This window comes from Oncorhynchus mykiss, chromosome 1, assembly GCF_057628025.1.
Source record: "Oncorhynchus mykiss isolate SJ-2025 chromosome 1, ASM5762802v1, whole genome shotgun sequence".
NCBI lineage: Eukaryota > Metazoa > Chordata > Actinopteri > Salmoniformes > Salmonidae > Oncorhynchus > Oncorhynchus mykiss.
The window spans coordinates 14,054,369-14,077,196 of NC_143022.1; the positions used below are offsets into that span (position 1 = coordinate 14,054,369).

General features: G+C 42.9%; 2 protein-coding genes across 3 annotated transcripts; one reads left to right on the forward strand and one right to left on the reverse strand.

The window, feature by feature from the left end:
* Positions 1–3,795: 3,795 nt before the first annotated feature.
* Positions 3,796–16,840, forward strand: acot11b (acyl-CoA thioesterase 11b). Of its 2 annotated transcripts, none has more exons than XM_021622393.3 (16): positions 3,796–3,973; positions 5,143–5,341; positions 5,584–5,653; positions 5,812–5,872; positions 6,206–6,307; positions 6,438–6,573; positions 9,777–9,930; positions 11,026–11,145; positions 11,430–11,568; positions 11,797–11,852; positions 12,120–12,186; positions 12,360–12,443; positions 12,812–12,945; positions 13,122–13,253; positions 13,511–13,637; positions 15,387–16,840. In XM_021622393.3, exons 2-16 carry the CDS (start codon positions 5,152–5,154, stop codon positions 15,543–15,545), a joined length of 1,731 nt encoding a protein of 576 aa, XP_021478068.2. In that variant the 5' UTR covers positions 3,796–3,973; positions 5,143–5,151; the 3' UTR covers positions 15,546–16,840. The 2 variants fall into 2 exon arrangements, with proteins under 2 accessions (XP_021478068.2, XP_021478057.2); XM_021622382.3 differs by having other exon boundaries at positions 3,813–3,973; positions 6,393–6,573.
* On the reverse strand, positions 16,591–22,695 carry lrriq3 (leucine-rich repeats and IQ motif containing 3). Its single transcript, XM_021622307.3, has 8 exons — positions 22,163–22,695; positions 21,455–21,778; positions 21,213–21,343; positions 20,565–20,703; positions 20,082–20,159; positions 19,832–19,967; positions 18,907–19,636; positions 16,591–17,175 (listed from the first exon to the last, which is right to left on the reverse strand). The coding sequence occupies exons 1-8, from the start codon at positions 22,439–22,441 to the stop codon at positions 17,004–17,006; spliced, it is 1,989 nt and encodes a 662-aa protein (XP_021477982.2). The 5' UTR covers positions 22,442–22,695; the 3' UTR covers positions 16,591–17,003.
* Positions 22,696–22,828: the final 133 nt, after the last annotated feature.

Genomic DNA, 22,828 nt, shown 5'->3' on the forward strand with positions numbered 1-22,828 from the left:
CTACATGCATGGGGAAAATCCATTTGAATGCCCCTCCAACTGGAAATTACAAGTGGGAAACTCGTCATTCATCCCTGAACTCTGTCATCACCTACTAAGGAAATTACCTTGATAACATTTTCAGCAGTTAAATGCAACAGCAAACCTTCTTTATAAAAATAACTAAATTAATGTTTTTTTGAACACTATCATTTGTTTAAAAGCATGATAGCTGTACTTTTATCTTATGGTTGTTGCAGCACGTGAATGCATCCAACTGGTAATTACAACTAATTACAACTTCACAACTGGTGATTACCACCTTCCAACTTGGTTATGAACTAATCTTAACTTATTGGGGTAAATTGTGAGAGCTGGCTGGCACTCGTTCTGTAAATATTATGTAAAAAAAACTATCTTGGCTCTCAACCTGTAACCTTAAATTCACTATAGGCAAACTTTGGTACGGGGTTACGCCAAATTAAAATGTGATTCACGTTTTTTTTATTTTTATAACAAAATCATTCTTCACATTTTCAAACAGTACATTTATATTTTCCAACGGGACTATACATTTGGGTGTTTTTTGTCGCCCAAGATAACATTAAACTGTAATATTCATATGTGCAAAACAAGACATAAACCATCTAGTGTTAAGCGAAATAACAACACAATGTCAAATACAGGTGGCCTAGTCAAATAATTAACATCCAATCACAAACCGTTTCTCTGTCGTGGGAAACCTTCACTCTTGCACAGACATTTAGAAACGAAACATGACCACTTGGAAAATAAGCCACGGGAGCATTTTCAGCGAAAATAAAGATGACTTTTGAGTAGTAAGACAGTATAAAAGCAAGAGATACCATTAATAAGAAGGGTCTAGAAGTGTCTTATATGGTGAGCTACTGAGTGGCTAGGACAGGCAAGCCTCATTCTCACTCTATTGTGGAGGACTTATTTCTTCCTGCTGCCGCAGATATGGCTGGGACAATGCTGGGGGAAAAGGACAAAAACTATACAGACAAAGCATTCCTCAATCAACACTGTTTCACGACGCATCAGTGACATGGCAGGAGATGTTTTGAAACAATTACTGCTTCGCATACAAACTAGTGAATTATATGCGTTACAGCTGGATGAGTCAACAGACGTGGCGGGCCCGGCACAGATCCTGGTATAGGTCTGTTACGTTTATGGGCGGTCAATTAAGGAAGACATCCTCTTTTGCAAACCAGGACAACATGAGATTGTATTTTTAAAGTACTGGACAACTTTGTGACATCAAATGGACTTTGCTGGTCAAGATGTGTTGGTATCTGTACTGATGGCGCTAAAGCCATGACAGGGAGACATAGTGGAGTGGTAACGTGCGTGCAAGCAGTTGCTCCCGATGACATTTGGGTAAACTGCAGCATCCACCGAGAGGCTCTTGCTGCCAAGAGAATGCCGGACAGCTTGAAAGATGTTTTGGAAACTACAGTGAAAATTGTTAACTTTGTTAAAGCAAGGCCCCTGAAGACTCAAGTATTTTCTGCATTATGTAATGATAAGGGCAGCGACCATGTAACGCTTTTACAACATGCAGAAGTGCGCTGGTCATCAAGGGGCAAAGTATTGACACATTTTTTTAAATTGAGAGACAAGCTTAAAGTTTTCTTTACTGACCATAATTTTCACTTATCTGACCGCTTGCATGATGATGAGTTTCTCACAAGACTGGCCTGTCTGGGTGATGTTTTTTCTCACCTGCATGATCTGAATCTAGGATTACAGGGACTCTCCGCAACTATATTCAATGTGAGGGACAAAATTGAGGCTATGATTAAGAAGTTGGAGCTCTTCTCTGTCTGCATTAACAAGGGCAACACACAGGTCTTTCCATCATTGTATGTTTTTTTGTGCACATTGCAGAGGTATGAGCATCCTTTCAAGCATACCCTTCTCATTAACCTGTTTTGAGTTATTCACCATTTTTGATGAACAAATAAGGTATTATATGTAAGATGGCTAAATAAAGAGCAAAATTATTGGTTTGCAAAAGAGGATGTCTTCCTTATTGATTATTATTTGTGCCCTGATCCTATAAGAGCTCTTTGTCACTTCCCACGAGCCGGGTTGTGACAAACTCACACTCATTCTTATGTTTAATAAATGTATCGTATAGTGTGTGTGTGTGGCAGGCTTACATTGATGGCAAAAAAACAACAGTGCGCTGACCTTGGTGCTAGAGGGGGTGCCCAGCTGTAGGTTGAATGTTTGAATGGGTACAGGACTATAAAAAGTTTGGGAACCACTGCAGTTATCTTTCAGGGGACCTTGTGGTATAGGCTATACAGGGACGTAACTTTAGTTTTAGAAGTGGGGGGGGGACATAATTATTATTATTTTTATCCAGTCGGATAAACACTCCAAACAGCCTACCTGACCGCTCAGAAATGTACGCATGGTTCTAAAGCACACTGTTGCCTTGTTTTGTATCATATTCCAATGATAAAACTTGGGGGGACAGAAATTCAATTTCAGAATGGGGGGGGGGGGGGGGGCATAGTAATATATGCCATCTCAGTCAATAGATCTGAACCTTTATGGCACAGCTTATGCCGACATGGTCATTGGATAATCGCTAAGACTTCCCTGTTCACATTAGGTTGTGTATGTGGAACACTTTATGAGAGGAATAGTGTTACCTCCCTTGGACAGAGGTCTGCACCTATGTCATCGGCAGGGGCACTGGGTCGTGTACTGTACTTTATTTCCCCAATGAATTTTTGGTTTATTTCTCATTAGATGAATGTAAATATTCACATTAGAAATGTGAATCATTTTTTTCTAACAAAAAGTTTTATTTAACCAGGCAAGTCGGTTAAGAACAAATTCTTATTTACAGTGACGCCTACCCTGGCTACAGGTTTGGACCAATTGTGCACTGCCCTATGGGACTCCCAATCACAGCCAGATGGGATGCAGCCTGGATTCAAACCAGGTACCGCAGTGACACCTCGTGTACTGAGTTGCAGTGTCCTAGACCACTGCACCACTTGGGAGCGCATTACCATGTTTGTTGTTATATCTCAAATGGATCTCTGAAAATGATTCATAATTCAAAAGTGAATATTTACATTAATCTAATGGGAAATTAACCAATTATTGGGCTTGCACATCATTGCAAGCCCAATAGAACAGCAGAGTATTTATCCTACTATGAACGTTTTTACAATACTGCATGATGCTCCTCTGCCCAGTTTTAAAACGATAACAAATACCCCAGTGGCGCTCATTCATGCAGATCTCAGCTTTAAATATTTAAAACTGTTAATGGACCATTTCCACATTAAAGTTCCACCTTAAAAAGTGTCATTTAAATTGGTACCCCACCTCCAGCAACAGGAGGTGTGTCTGCTCTGTTTAGTGGCGTCATGCCACCAGTGATGTATATAAACCCTTGATTGCTGGCGCTATGTATTGGCCGTTGAGAGTCTATGAAGCCGCCAGGCGGCCATATTGGCACTCTCTATTAGGAGTGCTCATCGGAATTCATGGAATTCTACAGTATTTCAATTAAATGTTTCAAGGACAAAATCACATGTATTTATTGGTTGTTTTTTTTGTGGTGGGGACAGTAACAGTACTCTGAATTTTTTTATTTATTTGTATGTTTAGCTCACATAATATATTTAAAAGTATGCATTAAGGTGAATGTAATATAATAAACGTGTCAAAAACGAAACTAGACGTTAATAAATGCATTTCTATAGCTTCCAAAATCGTTTTGAGAACCCAGGAGGAGTACCAAGATGTCTGCGCGGTGGAATCAGTCTTCCAGGGTTTATATACATCATTGCATGCATGCCACACAGTTGTGTCCGAAGAATGAAGGAATTGGCAGAGAGTGGGTGGTGTGCAGATTTATTTACACGAGACTGAAAAGTTTTGTTTTGCTTATTCATTCATGCAAATGTGACCTGACCGTCTGCTGAAAAGTTCCCTTTGGGTAAGTCTATTTTATTGTCTTGGGAAATTATGTAAAACGTTTAAAGAGCGATTGCCTAGTCATTGTTTTTACTCTGTCACGTTTTACTCTGTCAATATATTCCATCAGTGAGTGACTCATTCCACCACGCGTATAGCCTAGTAGTCTCATGAGTGTGAGATAATAACCGAATAACTGGACGAATCCCGTTTGTACAGTAAACCAGTCTATTGGACGTCACTGCTACTGCTCCACTAAGTCGCATGTCCGGTGAGCACGAGACAGGTGACCATTTCATTTGAACAGTGAGCTGGAACAGACAGTTGATAATACAAATAGACTAACTGCAACGTTCTATTTTAGCCGTAATAGAAGAATACACTGTAGTCTATTCTTTGAAGTTGATTTATTTTCAACCAGATGCGTGGTCTACAGTCAGCGAGTCTTTCGAGTTTCCTATCCAATTCACTAAGGGTATTATTATACAGCATTACATAGTGTTCTTCGAGGGAAAAACATGTTTTTAAGCAATCTGTCAGATGACAAACTGAGCTACAGATTTTTTCCCAAGTAAAGCACCTTCTTATGCGAAGCACAAAAACTATTTTGTTGGGGCAGTGGCTCTGGTCCAAAATGAGTGTGCTTGTTGAGCGAAGTATTATTTGAAGGCACAAACAGGAGAAAATTGCAAAAAAAGAGGAACAACATGTTTAGTTTAATTGAGACGTGATTACTCCGTTGTATAAGTTATTTTGGTATTTCCATGAGACCCATTGTATAAACAAAGCAGTTAGGGTGGGAATTGCCTCTTGTTCACCTATAGTCCTTCTGGAGCCAAGTAGGCTTAGCTCAGACTGTGGAATAATCTGTTTTGTTCTGAATAATTTTTCCTTGTAACTAGATTAAGATTTCCTCGAATGTTATAAATAGGGTGCCACTAAGACCTTGGTATAATGAGCTAATATAATAATTTATTCAAAGAGCTTGAATAACTACAATATTCTTTATTGTTTGTATTCTAAAACCAACATAGCAGCACCTTTTTTAACGAGGTGAAACAGTGTACAATAAATGGTTATAACACTATAAATTGTTATAACACCATGCATGACACACTAGAATGAGACTATCCCTTTCAAGTACTGTAATAAACTTTAACTTCTACTTTTCCCCTGTGTCCCGCTGTACAGTCCAGAGTCATGTCGTGTGAGAAGGGCGACAGAGACCCCATGGAGGATCCCCTCTTCATCTTGGAGAGTGGCGAGGTGTACAGGAACCCCACAGAGGTCAAGATGAGCCAGATCGTGATGCCCTGCCACGCCAACCACTGTGGAGAGCTCAGCGTAGGACAGCTGCTCAAGTGGATGGACTCCACAGCCTGCCTGTCTGGTGAGCTATGACCTTAACCTCATAGTATGACCTCTAAAGAAAAAGTGGTCCCTCTCAAGTCCCAACCTGGGGCTCTGGCACAAAATAGTACACTTTTTGGAAATAAGGTGTAATTTGGGACGCAGACTCTGACTGCAGCCCTCCGAGACGTAGCTTGAGATCAACAGCTATGGAGTCCTGTCAGCCAAGAAGGCACGTATGTACTGTACATATGATGTTTGTGGACCTCTATGTTGTCACAGCTGAAAGACATGCTGGGTCTCCCTGTATTACTGCCTCTGTTGACGACATCCACTTTGAGCACACTATAGGGTAAGTATTTCACTTCCTGAAACATACCTTTTAAGTATATTTACAGTGAATTATAGACTTTAGCTTAGCCACATAAAGGAGGGGCTGGTGTTCTTCTGTTCACACTGTAACCACTGTCCAATGTTGATCATAGAAATGTTTGTTTATTTTTTACGCAGAGTCGGACAGGTTGTTAACATCAAGGCAAAAGTGAACAGAGCCTTCACATCCAGCATGGAGGTTTGTGGGGACACCATCTTTGATCTTTGTGTAGTAAATATTGAATCTATTGAACTTTTGTTTTGAAATCATTAATAATGTATGTTGGGGAGAGAAATTATACACAATGCTGTTCCATAATAGAGGATCCCTGTTTCCAACCGGTGTTCTTTACTGTAGAATCTAGTCCCGTTTTAATTCACCAAATGGTAACCTATGTTCAATGATAAAAATGTACACTTAGGGAATAGAGGGCACCATTTGTGACGAGACCTTACTAATATATGTATGTAACAATATGTCTGGCACTCTGCCTGGTGTCATAATATGATGCCATGTGGGCCCTATCCGCAGGTGGGCATCACGGTAAGCTGTGAGGACCTGTTCAGTAGCTGCCAGTGGAACGTGTGCAATGCCTTTGCCACCTTTGTGGCTCGACGTACCGAGGAGGGGAAGGTGAGGGCTGAAGAGTGAGGGGGCACCTATCTTGGTTTGACAGTGTTGGACGTATCAACCACATCAATATGTCATGCTTCAATAGGTGGACACACACACAGTGTTGGGGTGTGTGTGTGTGCACGTGCAGGTGCAGCTGAAGCAGGTGATTCCGCGGACGCAGACAGAGCAGATGGAGTACAGCATCGCGGCAGAGAGGAGGAGGATGAGACTGACTCATGCTGAGATCATCACAGACCTACTGAGCAGCAACACAGCTCAACTAGGTATTATACTGTCAACACACAGCTCAACTAGGTAGTACACTGTCAACACACAACTCAAGATAGGTAGTACACTGTCAACACACAACTCAGATAGGTATTATACTGTCAACACACAACTCAGATAGGTATAATACTGTCAACACAGCTCTGCTAGGTATTATACTGTCAACACAGCTCTGCTAGGTATTATACTGTCAACACACAGCTCTGCTAGGTATTATACTGTCAACACACAGCTCTGCTAGGTATTATACTGTCAACACACAGCTCTGCTAGGTATTATACTGTCAACACACAGCTCAACTAGGTATTACACTGTCAACACACAGCTCAGCTAGGTACTATACTGTCAACACACAGCTCAACTAGGTTGTATACTGTCAACACACAGCTCAACACACAGCTCAGCTAGGTAGTATACTGTCAACACACAGCTCAACTAGGTTGTATACTTTCAACACAGGTCAACTAGGTTGTATACTGTCAACACACAGCTCAACTAGGTATTATTCTGTCAGCACACAACTCAGCTCAGCAAGGTAGTATACTGTCAACACACAGCTCAACTAGGTATTATACTGTCAACACAGCTCAACTAGGTAGTATACTGTCAACACACAGCTCAACACACAGCTCAACACACAGCTCAACTCAACTAGCATTTCGCTACACTCGCATTAACATCTGCTAACCATGTGTATGTGACAAATAAAATTTGATTTGATTTGGTATTATACTGTCAAGACTTTGGTACTATGGCACCGAGTCTTTCCTGACCATGTGACCTGACCAGGGAATCCTCTAGTTACAGCTTATGAGGCTTCTTTAAGGCCCTAATTATAGCTTATATGGCAGGGGTTGCAGAAACTTTCCATAGAGGGCAGAGTGTCTGCAGGTTTTTGTTTTTTCCTTTAAACTAAGACCTAGAGAACCTGGTGTGGGGAGTTCCTTACTAATTAGTGACCTTAATTTATCAATCGAGTACAAGGGTGAAGTGAAAACCAGCAGACACTCCGCCCTCCGTGGAATGAGTTGAACACGTGGTATAAGGACCCTACAAGGCCCTAGTTACAGTTTATAAGGACCATAGAAATGGAATGAATAGAACGGCCTTTGAAGCTCTAACCCTGACTATTGACTGGTAAACTCATCGCAATGGTTGCCTGGTATTGTGATGCAATAATTTCCATGGTATTTTGGAATATTCTATCAACTGATGGTGGATTGCCATAGTAATGTAGAATGTTCATTAAAATGATGCTAACTGATGTGGCTCATGCAATGGAATGTATTTTTTTGTAATGTCAGTTGAGTTGACTCAACAAATCAAAGCACAGATTGGAGGGTACACTTCCCTACTTTTACTTCCTGGCATGGGTACACTCCAAGTGGATGCCAGTCCACCTATTATGCCATCATTGACTTGAATGGAGACACCCTTTTTATTCATTCTGTTTCTTATGATAAGGCTTCCTTTAAGGCTCTAGTTAGAGCTTATAAGGCCCACATACAGTGGATTCGGGAAGTATTCAGACCCCTTCCCTTTTTTCACATTTTGTTACGTTACAGCCTTATTCTAAAATGGATGACATTAATTTTGTTCCCCTTTGCTATGACAATCAAAATTGAGTTCACGTGCATCCTGTTTCCATTGATCATCCTTGATGTTTCTACAACTTGATTGGAGTCCACCTGTGGTAAATTCATTTGATTAGACATGATTTAGAAAAGCACACACCAGTCTATATAAGGTCCCACAGTTGACAGTGCATGTCGGAGTAAAAAGAAAGCCATGAGGTTGAAGGAATTGTCCGTAGAGCACAGAGACAGGATTGTTTCGAGGCACAGATCTGGGGAAGGGTACCAATATATTTCTGCGGCATTGAAGGACCCCAAGAACACAGTAGCTTCCATCGTTCTTAAATGGAAGAAGTTTGGAACCACTAAGACTCTTCCCAGAGCTGGCTGCCCTGCCAAACTGAGCAATCGGGGGAGAATTGGCCTTGGTCAGGGAGGTGACCAAGAACCCAATGGTCACTTTGACAGAGTTACTATGTGGCGATGGGAGAACCTTCCAGAAGGACAACTATATCTGCATGACTCCACCAATCAGGCCTTTATGGTAGAGTTGCCAGACGGAAGCCACTCTTCAGTAAAAGGCACATGACAGCTCGCTTGGAGTTTGCCAAAAGGCACCTAAAGATTGAGCTCTTTGGCCTGAATGCCAAGCATCACGCCTGGAATAAGCCTGGCACCATCCCTATGGTGAAGCATGGTGGTGGCAGCATCATGCTGTGGGGATGTTTTTCAGCGGCAGAGACTGGGAGACTAGTCATGATCGAGGGAAAAATGAACAGAGAAAAGTACAGAGATCCTTGATGAAAACCTGCTCCAGAGCACTCAGGACCTCAGACTGGGGCGAAGGTTCACCTTCCATCAGGACAACGACCCTAAGCACACAGCCAAGACAACACAGGAGTGGCTTCAAGACAAGTCTCTGAATGACCTTGAGTGGCCCAGCCAGAGCCCTGCCTTGAACCTGATCGAACATCTCTGGAGAGACCTGAAAATAGCTGTGCAGCGACGCTCCCCATCCAACCTGAGAGCTTGAGAGGATCTGCAGAGAAGAATGGGAGAAACTCCCCAAATACAGGTGTGCCACACTTGCAGCGTCATACCCAAGAAGACTAGAAGCTGTAATTGCTGCCAAATGTGCTTCAACAAAGTACTGAGTAAAGGGTCTGAATACTTATGTAAATGTGGTATTTCAGTTTTTATTTTATTTTTTGCAACATTTTCTAAATGTTTTTGCTTTTGCGTCGTCATTATGGGGTATTGTGTGTAGATTGATGAGGGGTAAAAATAATTCATCTATATTAGAATAAGGCTGTAACGTAACAAAATATGGAAAAAGTCGAGGGGTCTAAATATTTTCCGACTGCACCGTAAGGCCTCAGGGCGGCAGGGGGTTAAGCGTGTTGGGCCAGTAACCGAAAAGTTGACGTAAATGTAGTTATAGCTGATAAGGTCCTAGTTATAGCTGATAAGGCCCTATTTATAACCTTTACATGTCACAGGATACCACAGATGTCCAAGTCCCACTTATCTCTAATATGAAATGATATCAGTGGCAGTCACACCCGTGCCCAGCCTGGTGTAGAGCAGCATTACAGTCCAGTATGTGTCTGTGTGCGTGTCAACAGGAGAGTGTCAGGAATACCAGGGTGCGGTGTCAGCAGAGCGAACCCGGGTGGAGAGCGTGGAGCTGGTGCTGCCTCCCCATGCCAACCACCAGGTCAGCACCTTCGGGGGTCAGATCATGGCCTGGATGGAGAACGTGGCCACCATCGCAGCATGGTGAGTGTCTGGTCTGTAGCCTGTCCTTCTCATAGAGATAATGAGGTTTCTTACTGTGACAGAATATGGAGATAGTTAGTATATATTAAAGGCCCCATGCAGACGTCATTTCTGGGTAACAATTAAGTACCTTACTGTGATTGTTTTTCAATTCAAATTGTCAAAAAGAAACAAAAATATCAATTTCTCAAGCAAGAATTTTGCTTGGACTATGAGTGGGGAGGGGAAAACTAAAAACTAGCTGTTATGGGTAGAGAGGGTTGGACCTCTCTTTCTTATTTGTCTATTAACTAGTTAACCGCCTGCTGATGTCACTAGGCAGACTAAAAGCTCTTACTCTAAAAGGGCATTATCATAATTTGAACGGTATTATTCCAACCTCATAGTGTGGAAATCTATATAACACAGAAAAATCACATTTTGACTGCTCTGGGTCTTTTAATATACACTGAACAAAAATATATACACAACATGTAAAGTGTTGGTCACATGTTTCATGAGCTGAAATGAAAGATCCCAGAAATGTTCCTTAAGCACAAAAAGCTTATTTCTTTTACATTTTGTCCACAAATATTTGTTTACATCCCAGTTAATGAGCATTACTCCTTTGCCAAAATAATCCATCCACCTGCCAGGTGTGGCATATCAAGAAGCTGATTAAACAGCTTGATCATTACACAGGTGCACCTTGTGCTTGGGACAATAAAACACTTTAAAATGTGCAGTTTTGTCGCACAACACAATGCCACTGATGTATCAAGTTTTGGGAGAGCGTTGCTGAGGAATATTTCTGTCTGTAATAAAGCTCTTTTTGGGGAAACTCATTCTGATTGGCTGGGCCTGGCTCCCACCCATGGGTGCACCCCTGCCCAGTCATGTGAAATCCATAGGTTTCAATTGAATGATTTCCTTATGTCAAATCTTTGAAATTGTTCCATGATGCATTTTATATTTTTATTCAGTGTATTTAGTAGAATGAGTAGATCTAAACCAGGTTGACTTTTTCTTCTGGCGAAGAAATTTGATAATACTATTAGTCTAATATGCTCTCTTTCCTTCATTCTCTCTCTCGCTCATCTCACTCTTACTTTGTAGTCGTCTGTGTAACGCTCACCCCACTCTGAGGACCATAGACATGTTCCACTTCCGGGGCCCGTCTCACATCGGTGACCGGCTGGTGCTAAAGGCCATTGTTAACAATGCCTTCAAACACAGGTGAAACACAAGTCTTATTCATTAGGCACCAAACTGAAGAAAATTAGAACCGCTTGTTCTCAACCACTGTCCAATAACAACCGCCTGTTTTCGTTTCTGTTGAAAAACGTAAGATTTTTTGTTGTTGCTACGGTGAGCCCCAATGAACTGAATGAACTCAATTTCAGCTTTGAGGGATATTTACTGGCAACAAACCAATGAATGGGAAACGGGTATGGCAACCTTTTATGTTTGTAGGATATTAGTCTATACAACCTATTTGTGCTTGTGTGTGGGTGTTCCAGTATGGAGGTGGGTGTATGTGCAGAGGCCTACCAGGGTGCGGGTGCGTTGCGGCACATCAACAGCGCCTTCATGACCTTTGAGGTGCTGGACAAGGACAGGAAGCCACGTACATTACCCCGAATACGACCCGAACCTGTGGTGAGTTCTGCAGATGACCTCAGAAGAACAGGCTGTTGGACCTGTGGAGTGTGTGTGAGAGAGAGACTGCATGCAAGAGAGTGTGTGTGTGTGTGTGTTTATGGAGGTCTATATTGAGAAATGCCATATGGTTGTTGAATTTGTAATGTTAAGAGATACATGCGTCTGCTCATCCAATGTTGTTGCAGAACTGTGAAAGCCCATTTCACTTGTTTATTTAATTGTCAGGATGGGAAGAGACGCTATCAGGAGGCTATTGCTAGGAAGAAGATCCGTCTGGATAGGTGAGGAGATGAAAATCATCACAGTCCCATTTCTATCAGTTAGTGCAGGGGGTGTCAAACTCATTTTGCCCCTCCAGTAGATGAGCCCCCTGCCTTAAAAATCAATTATATACAGTATATAATTTTTTTGCTAAGACATCATGCCAGGCCACATTAAATCGGGCTGATTGAGTGATACCCCTGAATTAGTGTGTAAACAGTAAACCAAACCATTGAGTCAACACATTTTCATCTGTTTTGACATTACTATACACTGTCTGTTTACAGAAAGTACATAATCTCCTGCAAGCAAACGGAGGTTCCTCTGTCTGTGCCCTGGGACATCAGCAACCAGGTAACACACAAACACAAACGGACCACAACTTACTACTACTACTCCTAGATTAAATGTGTTTTGGGGTTTGATAACAGATTTAACACTCTACTGCCTTCCTGTGTACTGGCCTGTGCTTGTTTTGAAACAACAATCATTCTACCGATTCTGAATCCAAACCTTATTTTCCCCAGATGTATCTCAGCTACAACAATGTGTCTGCACTGAAAATGATGGCTGCTCGAAGCAACTGGATGTTAAGCTCTGAGAAAAATAAGGTTAGTATTGTAAGTAGAAAAGGGTAAGAATATGATTCAACACCATTGATATTATTAATTAGAATGATGTTCAAGGATTGCATGTGTCCCCTCTCCTCCTCCCACTGTCTAATCAAATCATTACTTTCTAATGCACAGTCATAGTTGCACCCCCCCGAATTCGGCCCACATGTTGATTTGATTAAGTTGGGACTGGGAGGAAGGAATGTGCAACAAGTCAACCGTCTTAAAGGAGCTCGCCACATATAACATTCCACTAGATGTCAATAATATGTCATGCCTGTGTTAGTAAAGGAATAGGCTCTGCTTTAACATGTAAAGATCCTATATTCATGGATTAACCCCCCTCTTTCCTGATCTGTTCCCAGGTCCGTCTGTACACGCTGGAGGAGAACCAGATACTGTGTTTTAAAGTGGAGACTCATGTCACTGTCCCTGCTGAACAAGCGTTTCATCTGCTCTCAGACCTGCGCAGGAGACATGAGTGGGACAGGCATTACCAGTGGGTAACACATTCACAACTGACGTAGTCACAACAGTCACAGCTAGTCGGAACACAGCCACAAGTGGTCACAACCATTCACAAAGTAGTTACTATAATCCTTTTGATATCCGATATCCAATCTACATTTGGATCCTCAATTTCACTGTGTGCCTTTTCCCTTTCGTCCTATGTAGAAAATGTGATGTGATCATCCAGGCAGATGAGGATGACACTATCTACCGCGTGGCCACTCCGTGTGTCAGTAAGGGGGGGAAGGGCCAGGACTTCATCCTTCTGGCCTCTAGGAGGAAGCCCTGTGACTCCAGGTAACGCGGCCTGTCTGTCATCCATCAGCATCTTGACTTCACCAATATGCTTTATGTTTTGCTTGGTCATTGTTCCCCAATGACTCAACAATCCTTCCTACTTTCCAATGGCACTGCATTCTTTTTATGTTCTCACTTCACCATAACTTACCCGGCCGGGTCTGGTTGTGTCCCACAGTACTGTATCTATCAACCTGCCCAATTCCACATCTTTATCACGCTCTAACGGTGCGATCCACCTCTTCTGTCCACCTCAGGGACCCGTACCTGATTGCCCTGCGCTCTGTCACCCTGCCGACCCATCCTGCCACTGAGGACTACACCCGGGGGGAGGTGCTCTGTGCCGGCTTCAGTATCTGGGAGGAGTCCAATGCTGTCACCAAGGTGGGGCAATGGGGCTCTTCGCTAGCTAAGCGAAAAGCTTGCCTGGTCCAAAATCTGTTTGTGCTATAAAGGCGACTTCTATGGTCATTGTCATGTCAAACATGACAGCAACCGTAGTTGGTAAGACAGTAGAAACAGATCTGGGACCAGCTAGCTCAGTGATTTTCTTCATCCCACGGTGTATACACCTTATCCTGTAAGCTGAGTGTAGAAAGAAGTGCAAGCTTTCCACCCACCCTCTTCGGAGGACAAAAATAAATGTTGTTTTTACATCTTTCTTTTGTTACATATACATTTTACATACATGGTACTTTTTATATTTTTCTACAGTAGTTACATAGCAAGAATAAAGAAATTTGATATTTTGATATACATTACATCTAGATAGATGATAAACTCAGCAAAAAAAGAAACATCCCTTTTTCAGGACCCTGTCTTTCAAAGATAATTAGTAAAAATCCAAGTAACACATATCTTCATTGTAAAGGGTTTAAACACTGTTTCCCATGCTTGTTCAATGAACCATAAACAAATAATAAACATGCACCTGTGGAACGGTCGTTAAGACACTAACAGCTTACAGACGGTAGGCAATTAAGGTCACTGTTAATAAAACTTAGGACACTCAAGAGGCCTTTCTACTGACTCTGAAAAACACCAAAAGAAAGATGCCCAGGGTCCCTGCTCATCTGCGTGAACGTGCCTTAGGCATGCTGCAAGGAGGCATGAGGACTGCAGATGTGGCCAGGGCAATACATTTCCATGTCCGTACTGTGAGATGCCTAAGACAGCGCTACAGGGAGACAGGATGGACAGCTGATCGTCCTCGCAGTGGCAGACCACGTGTAACAACACCTGCACAGTATCGGTACATCCGGACATCACACCTCCGGAACAGGTACAGGATGGCAACAACAACTGCCAAAGTTACACCAGGAACGCACAATCCCTCCATCAGTGCTCAGAAAATCCGCAATCGGCTGAGAGAGGCTTGATTGAGGGGTTGTAGGCCTATTGTAAGGCAGGTCCTCACTAGACATCACCGGAAACAACGTTGCCTATAGGCACCAACCCACCGTCACTGGACCAGACAGGACTGGCAAAAAGTGGTCTTCTCTGACGAGTCACGATTTTGTCTCACCAGGGTTGATGGTCGGATTAGTGTTTATCGTCGAAGGAATGAGCGTTACACCGAGGCCTGTACTCTGGAGCGGGATTGATTTGGAGGTGGATGGTCCATCATGATCTGGGGGCGATGTGTCACAGCGTCGTCGGACAGAGCTCGTTGTCATTGCAGGCAATCTCAATGCTGTGCGTTACAGGGAAGACATCCTCCTCCCTCATGTTACCCTTCCTGCAGGCTTATCCTGACATGACCGTCCGGCATTACATGCCACCAGCCATACTGCTCGTTCTGTGCATGATTTCCTGCAAGACAGGACTGTCAGTGATACTTTTGCTTTTGATCTCCCCCCCCCCCCCCCTTTGTTCACGGACACATTATTCAATTTCTGTTAGTCATGTCTGTGGAACTTGTTCAGTTTATGCCTGTTGTTGAATCTTGTTATGTTCATACAAATATTTCCACATGTTACGTTTGCTGAAAATAAACGCAGTTGACAGACAGGACGTTTCTTTTTTTGCTGAGTTTAGTACTTCTACATTATACATGTTTTCAGTCATAAATATTATAGAATATGTGCTTTTTGTTTTCTTTTTGGACCACATTGTCCCTGTGTTTTACCTCAGATCTCCTACTACAACCAAGCCACACCAGGAGTCCTCCCTTACATCTCCAACGACATTGCAGGCCTTTCCTCCAGCTTCTACGGCACCTTCTACTCCTGCAACAAGTACCTGGAGGAGAACAGAGACAGCCTGGCCATCCTGCCCCCCTCTGACCTGTGACCGAATGGTTTCATCATGCTGGCCCAGCACCTCCTACCCCATGGGGCGGCAGGGTAGCCTAGTGGTTAGACCAGCAACCGAAAGGTTGCAAGTTCAAATCCCCGAGCTGACAAGGTACAAATCTGTCGTTCTGCTCCTGAACAGGCAGTTAACCCACTGTTCCTAGGTCGTCATTGAAAATAAGAATTTGTTCTTAACTGACTTGCTTAGTTAAATAAAGGTAAAATTTAAAAAATCCACCCCTCTCCTCCTTAGGAGATACAGTTCTGGGATACCCCCTCTCGACCTCAACTGCCAAGGAAATCAGAAGTTATGCATTTCTTAAATGTGGGATTAGTCAAAGGACTTTTTGTTGTTACTGGTGTTACTGTCTTTGATGTGATATTCCAGTGTACATTTTATACACTACAGGTTACTTACTTATTGCAGTTGGGCTCTGTATTAAATGTTAGGTCTTATCTGGGCAGTTAGTAGCCCTATGCACATGAGAAGTATGCAAGTTGGTTTGTTATGCTGCAGTTAGGCTTCCGAGTGGCGCAGCAGTCTAAGACACTGCATCTCAGTGCAAGAGGCATCACTACAGTCCCTGGTTCGTATCCAGGATGTTTCACATCCAGCCGTGATTGGGAGTCCCATAGGGCGGCGCATGATTGGCCCAGCATCGTCCGGGTTTGGCTAGAGTAGGTCAACATTGTAAATAATATTTTTTTTCCTAACTGACTTGCCTAGTTAAATACTCTTAGACTGCCAGAACTTTTAGACTGCCTGGTCCCAGTTTGGCATGACAATGACCATGGCAATGACTTGGCTATACAGCACAAACATATCTGGGACCAGGCTATTTAGACCTAATATTTTTAAAATGTGCAATACTACGCTCTGTAATAAATGTTAGAGGCATTTAAACAGTTAGTAGCCCTATGAATGTGAGACATGCAAATTGGTTTGTTATGCTTCAGTTGAGTCTGACATGCTTGTACATGTTCTGCCTTGTCTCTAGCTACTGAACTGTGGGTAAAAAAGCAGACTAGTTCATGCCTGAGCATTTACATGCAGCTTGTTTTAAAATACTGGTAGGATATGTCCTACCTCATTGAATCATGTTCGTAATCAACCTTTCAAATCTGTAGTCAAGATGTACATTAACTGTAATTTTGATTTGAGAGACTAATGGTTAGCTTTAAAAAAAAAAAGAAACAGATGTGGACAATGGCCAAGTATTTCAACATGAGTAGACATCATGAGGTGAATGAATTTCTGTGATTTCACTCAAACAATAAACACTATAGACCTTGGTTTGACCTCTCTTGTTCATCTTCCCAGAATCCTCACATTCCTTACTCCTTGTGGTTTCATAAACAGAATTAAAGATAAACAAATAGCCCCCCCAAAAACAGTTTATAGCATTAAACATTTGTGAAGCATGGTGGAGGGATACAGGGGGACCAGAGGTGGTGATCAGGCAGTCTGGTTGACCGGTACAGGATGCAGGACCTCCATCTTGGCATGGCTGGCCTTCACACTGGCCACTCTCTCCTGGGCTCGGAGGAGTTGGTTGGTGTGCTTTGTGGCCAGATAAGTGTCTCTGTTCACTCTGGATGTAATGGCCTCCTCCTTTAGAGACTGTTGCCTGTAATACGTAACAGAAAACACGAGAATGGTCCCACTTTAAAATAACTTCCAAGGCTTTATGAAGCCTTCATAAACCATTTATAACACATTCATAGATGCCTCAATTATCAATAATCATGCCATGCTAAATACAATGCCTTCGGGAAAGTATTCAGACCCCTTGACTTTTTCCACATTTTGTTACTTTACAGCCCTATTCTAAAATGTATTAAATATTTTTTTCCCTCAGCAATCTACACACAATACCAATATTGACAAAGCTAAAACAGGTTTTTAGGCAAAAAAACAAAAAACAAAAAAACTTATTTACATAAGTATTCAGACCCTTTGCTATGAGACTGGAAATTGAGCTCAGGTACATCCTGATCATCCTTGAGATGTTTCTACAACTTGATTGGAGTCCACCTGTGGTAAATTCAATTGATTGGACATGATTTGGAAAGGCACACACCTGTCTATATAAGATCCCACAGTTGACAGTGCATGTCAGAGCAAAAACCAAGCCATGAGGTCGCATGAATTATCCGTAGAGCTCCGAGTGGCCTCCATCATTCTTAAATGGAAGAAGTTTGGAACCACCAAGACTCTTCCTAGAGCTGGCCGCCCAGCCATACTGAGCAATCGGGGGAGGAGGGCCTTGGTCAGGGAGGTGACCCAGAACCCAATGGTCACTCTGACAGAGTTCTAGAGTTCCTTTGTGGAGATGAGAGAACCTTCCAGAAGGACAACCATCTCTGCAGCACTCCACCAATCAGGCCTTTATGGTAGAGTGGCCAAATAGAAGCCACTCCACAGTAAAAGGCACATGACAACCTGGTCTGATGAAACCAAGATTGAGCTCTTTGGCCTGAATGCCAAGCGTCACATCTGGAGGAAACCTGGCACCATCCCTATGGTGAAACATGTTAGTGGCAGCATCATGCTGTGGGGATGTTTTTCAGTGGCAGGGACTGAGACTAGTCAGGATAGAGGCAAAGATGAACAGAGCAAAGTACATAGAGAGCCTTGATGAAAACCTGCTCCCGAGCACTCAGGACCTCAGACTGGGGCGAAGGCTCACCTTCCAACGACCCTAAGCACACAGCCAAGACAACGCAGTAGTGGCTTCGGGACAAGTCTCAATGTCCTTGAGTGGCCAGGACTTGAACCCGATCTAACATCTCTGGAGAGACCTGAAAATAGCTGTGCAGCAATGCTTCCCATCCAACCTGACAGAGCTTGAGAGGATCTGCAGAGAAAAATGGGAGAAACTCCCCAAATACAGGTGTGCCAAGCTTGTAGCGTCATATTCAAGAAGACTCAAGGCTGTAATCACTGCCAAAGGTGCTTCAACAAAGTACTGAGTAAAGAGTCTGAATACTACTCATGTAAATGTGATATTTCAGTTGTATTTTTTTCAGAAATTAGCAAACATTTCTAAACCTGTTTTTGCTTGGTCATTATGGGGTAGTGTGTGTAGATTGATGAGGGTAAAAATGATTTAATACATTTTGGAATAAGGCAGTAACGTAACAAAATGTGTAAAAAGTAAAGGGGTCTGAATACTTTCCGAATGCACTGTAGGTGGTATAAAAAAGGGTCTGTTATAACATGTATATATTATTATTATACATTTCCCATGAAGCAGCTACAGTATTTAGGCTTTATAAAGGGTTTTAAAATCATACTGAATGACAATGATAAGATTGAGGTAAGTTTAGAGGTGATCCTCTTGCTGACCCTACAGTACCTGTCCTCTATGCATCCCATTATGAGTTCCCTCTGAATCCGGGACTGCTGCCTGCTGCTGGCAACCATGACACTCCTCTCCTGCTGGGTGTGACTCTGCCTCTGCCGCACAGCATGCCTGTTGACCGTCTTGGACAGGAAGGCATGCTGCCTGCTGAAGGCGACAACCATGGCCCGTTCCGATGCACGCCTCTTCTTCTCCTCCAGGAACACAGCGTGTCTCTGCCTGACCTCCTGCACCTCCCTGTCCCGGCTAGCTCTCAGCAGGGCCAGGGCCCCCTCCACCTCCTCCTGCTCCTTCTCTCTCACCTGGAGCACTACCTCCCTACGGGCCTCCAGGAGGCCGTGGCGCTGGCCCTGGGCGCCCTCCCTCCGAGCCTGGGAATGGGCCACCTGCTTGGCCCTTCTCTGCAGGGCCTCGGCCTGCTCCCTCATCCGATAGGCCCGCTGGATCACCTGGAAGGGGGCTAGGCTGATGGAGCCAAGGCAGCGACCCATCAGACGCTTCTCTGCGTTGATCAGGGGTGGTCGAGGTTGGGGCCGCTTGGGTGGCTCGGGACGCTGTGTGTGGAACAGGCGGATGGCGCTGCGGATGTCCCGTCCCCCCTGTTGCCGGGAGATGAGCATGTTGCTGACAGGCTCGACCTGGTGGACCAGAGCCTTGAAGCCGATGAGGCGGAAACACATTTTCCCAAGCTTCTCTTCATAGAACTCCTCTGCAGCAGTGAAGTCTGATCAGAGACAGACAAGATCATCATAAATGTACTCCAATAACAACACTATTGTGATGATTAGAAAGGTCATGCTGGAGTCTAATGTTACTCTTACATCTGCATACCAAATGACACCCTATCCCCTATATAAGTCCTTGGTCAAAAGTAGTGCACTATATAGGGAATAGTGTGCCATTTGAGATGCAATCCTACCTCTTTTCGCCTCACTGTGCTTGGCTCTGTTGGACCTCATGGTCTTACTGTTCTGAAGGGTGTTATGCGGAGGACTGATGTCTTTCTGTTTCTTGGCCTCTAAAGACGCCTGGCTTGTCACCACCTCTTGTATAACCTGTCAAACAGGGAAAAAAACCACTTCTATAGTTCACATGTAATTACATATATTGCATGGGAAAACGCATGGGGAAACGAAAATAGCTGTCAGAAAAACATGTTAACTTTTTACCTCTGGGCTACCAGCCTGCACCAATTTCTTCAGATTGACATACAATCTCTTGATTTTCGCATCTTGTTCCTCGTGCCTCTGGAAAACATTCTCAGATCATGACAAATGTTGTTTACTAAAACAGAAACTCTACAAATATTATCAGATGTTTGCCTAGTTGTTTATTTTTTAAATGGTTTCACAATGACAGTATTCATATAACTTATACATGACTTATACATATACATATACCTTTTCATCCATGTCTGTAAATTAAAGTGGAATAATGGAGGCCATATAAACTGGATTGAGTGGGTGTTTCATTCTAGGAGTATCAAGTGTCTTAAAGTAGGAGTACTGATCTACGATCAGGTCCCCCCGTCCATGTAATCTTATTTATTATGATCTAAAAGGCAAAACGGATCCTAGATCAGCATTCCCACTCGGAGCCGGTTGACACTGAGCTACATTGCAGGGTGTAAGGAAATTATTGGGGGTCCAAACCTGCAGGTGCTGTTTAGCTGTGCACTCTTTGACCCATGTCTCTCCCTGCGTCTGTTGACTGTCTGTCTCCACAGAGGGAATGGGGGACAGATGGACTCTGATGCTGAACCTCTCCCGGCTCGGCACAGCAGGGACAAGTCTGACAGAATAAAAACAGATAACATTTCAGTGAAACACCATGACACAGAATACACAAGGAAAGAGAGGTGATTGTGTGCGATCAATGAAAATTATCTCCTATACGAGGCTTTGGTTTCCTATATAAATCAATTCTTTAAAGGGATAATCAGAAGTTGAAACAATAAGTGTTCTCCGCGCCACTGTTTTGGTAAAAAGCTGAGGGATGGGACTGGAGAAATGTAATTACGCTCAAAGGACTGACCATCAATGATCTAAAAATTATAGAACTAACCATGTTCTGAGGCTATACAGTGTTTGTTTACATTTACTTTGTTTAAAAACATTGGAGTATAACAAGCTCATATTTGGGGTTCTGCTGGGGTGCGACAGTTATATTCTTCAAGAATCAATGGGTACATATCATTAATTTATAAGTCAAAATATTGATGTAGCAACTGCTGATTGCCCCTTTTATGGAATACTTGTGTCAATTTTCATTGAACAGTATGGCAACAGTAAATGATTTACCCAAGCCTTTTTCTGGTCAGATGTCCCCTGATCCATCGTTGGATGATCAAGGTTGGAGAATAAACGGACTGGATCCTATTGACCTCTGATATAATCTTATGGATTGCTCTCATTTCACTCTGATAAGGCCCCTGGATGAGACAATATAAATGTTTATGGAAAAATTATGGAGGATACACCATGGATATAACATGGGAAACACATTTAAAATGACATCAAGGAGCACAAGAAGGCCTACAAACCATCTTAGCTGCTGGATAGAGGTTCAAGTAAAAATGATGACAGAGGGTTTTGAAATGCAGAGGGAGGATCCAGTTTTCAATGATCTCCTCGTCAGAGACCACAAAGTTATCCAGAGCCTTCAGTGACCAGATGCTGTTGATGATGCAGTGTCTGTAGTTTCCCTTTAGGCTGAGCGGTGTGTCGTAGAGGGTCAATGCTGTGAGGTTAGGACAGCCTGACAACCCCTCAATGTTCTTTCTAGTCCCAATGTTGTTGTCATGGAGATGGAGCAGCTGGAGTCGTCTCAGGCTGTCCCAGAACACTACGCCGGGGAGTTGGGTTATCTGAAAGACAGATGGAATACATTTATCTAGCTCTGGTCCAGGGCTTTACTGCCCATTCCTCTATTAATGAGTAGCAGTAACACCCCAGACCAGAGCTAGACTACATCATGCTCACATTTCATATTCTGAATGCAAGGCATCTGCAAAATTCCAAAAAAAGAGAGCAAGATACAGTATTAACCATGTTTAGTATGATACAGAATATAAATGGTTGTACTACAATCAGATACTGACAGTATCAATCAGGTATAGCAAAGGAACAAGATATACCACTCAAATCAAGTGAATTGAGTCATATCTAGGTCTCCCTCAGAAAGAGATCTTTTGATATCATTGGGATTTCCTGGTTATGTAAAGGTAAGGCCTTAATTAAGTAAAAGGTACCTGATTTCCTTTAAGATCCAACTTCACTATATGCACACATGTGATGAGAGCATCTATCGTGGATATAAAATTGTCTGCCAAGATGCATACTCTTAGTGACCTGCAGCTTCCCACATTATCCAGGTTTTTCAGCAGTAAGCAGCTCAGATTGACCATAACAACCTGTTGAGGGTCAGTCTCTTTCTCCACTAGGTCCAAACCTGGTCCCTGCCCATGGCTCAATATAAGGGACTCCGAGCAGGTCACTAGGTATTTCCTTTGGGCTTCAAGTGAATCCATTTCTTCAGTGGTCTTCACATTTTCCCTCTGATTTGAAGAGGCATATTACACAGGCTAGTGGTCATAATACAATAGTAGCCTAGCCACATTTGTTTTAAAAAACGGAACAAAATTAATAAAACTAAAAGTTAGCACGTAGAACATAGGACATCAAATATTTTGCTATTTCATATGAGAATTTTGCTCAGTCTTGCTCACTGTTGCAGTGCTGCCGTCTCTGTGAACTGCAAGGTTTTCATGTTGTCATGGATACAGTTAATATGTACATTTGCGCTGTGCGGAAGCGTCAGACAGAAAGCATGGTGTGTTGACCGTGCGTTTCTCGCTTTGCTGTCATCCGAATAAAATAGGTGTTAACATAAACTTTTGGCCAATGTCGATATCGAC

Excerpts from the sequence above, each read along its gene's own strand:
- acot11b (XM_021622382.3), top strand. The coding sequence starts at position 5,152 with ATGTCGTGTGAGAAGGGCGACAGAGACCCCATGGAGGATCCCCTCTTC. Across the intron at positions 11,853-12,119 it reads AAGAAGATCCGTCTGGATAG|AAAGTACATAATCTCCTGCA; the intron begins GTGAGGAGATGA and ends GTCTGTTTACAG. Across the intron at positions 12,187-12,359 it reads CCTGGGACATCAGCAACCAG|ATGTATCTCAGCTACAACAA; the intron begins GTAACACACAAA and ends TATTTTCCCCAG.
- lrriq3 (XM_021622307.3), bottom strand. The coding sequence starts at position 22,441 with ATGGATTCACTTGAAGCCCAAAGGAAATACCTAGTGACCTGCTCGGAG. Across the intron at positions 21,779-22,162 it reads TGGATCTTAAAGGAAATCAG|ATAACCCAACTCCCCGGCGT; the intron begins GTACCTTTTACT and ends TCTGTCTTTCAG. Across the intron at positions 21,344-21,454 it reads TCTATCCAGCAGCTAAGATG|GGGCCTTATCAGAGTGAAAT; the intron begins GTTTGTAGGCCT and ends TGTCTCATCCAG.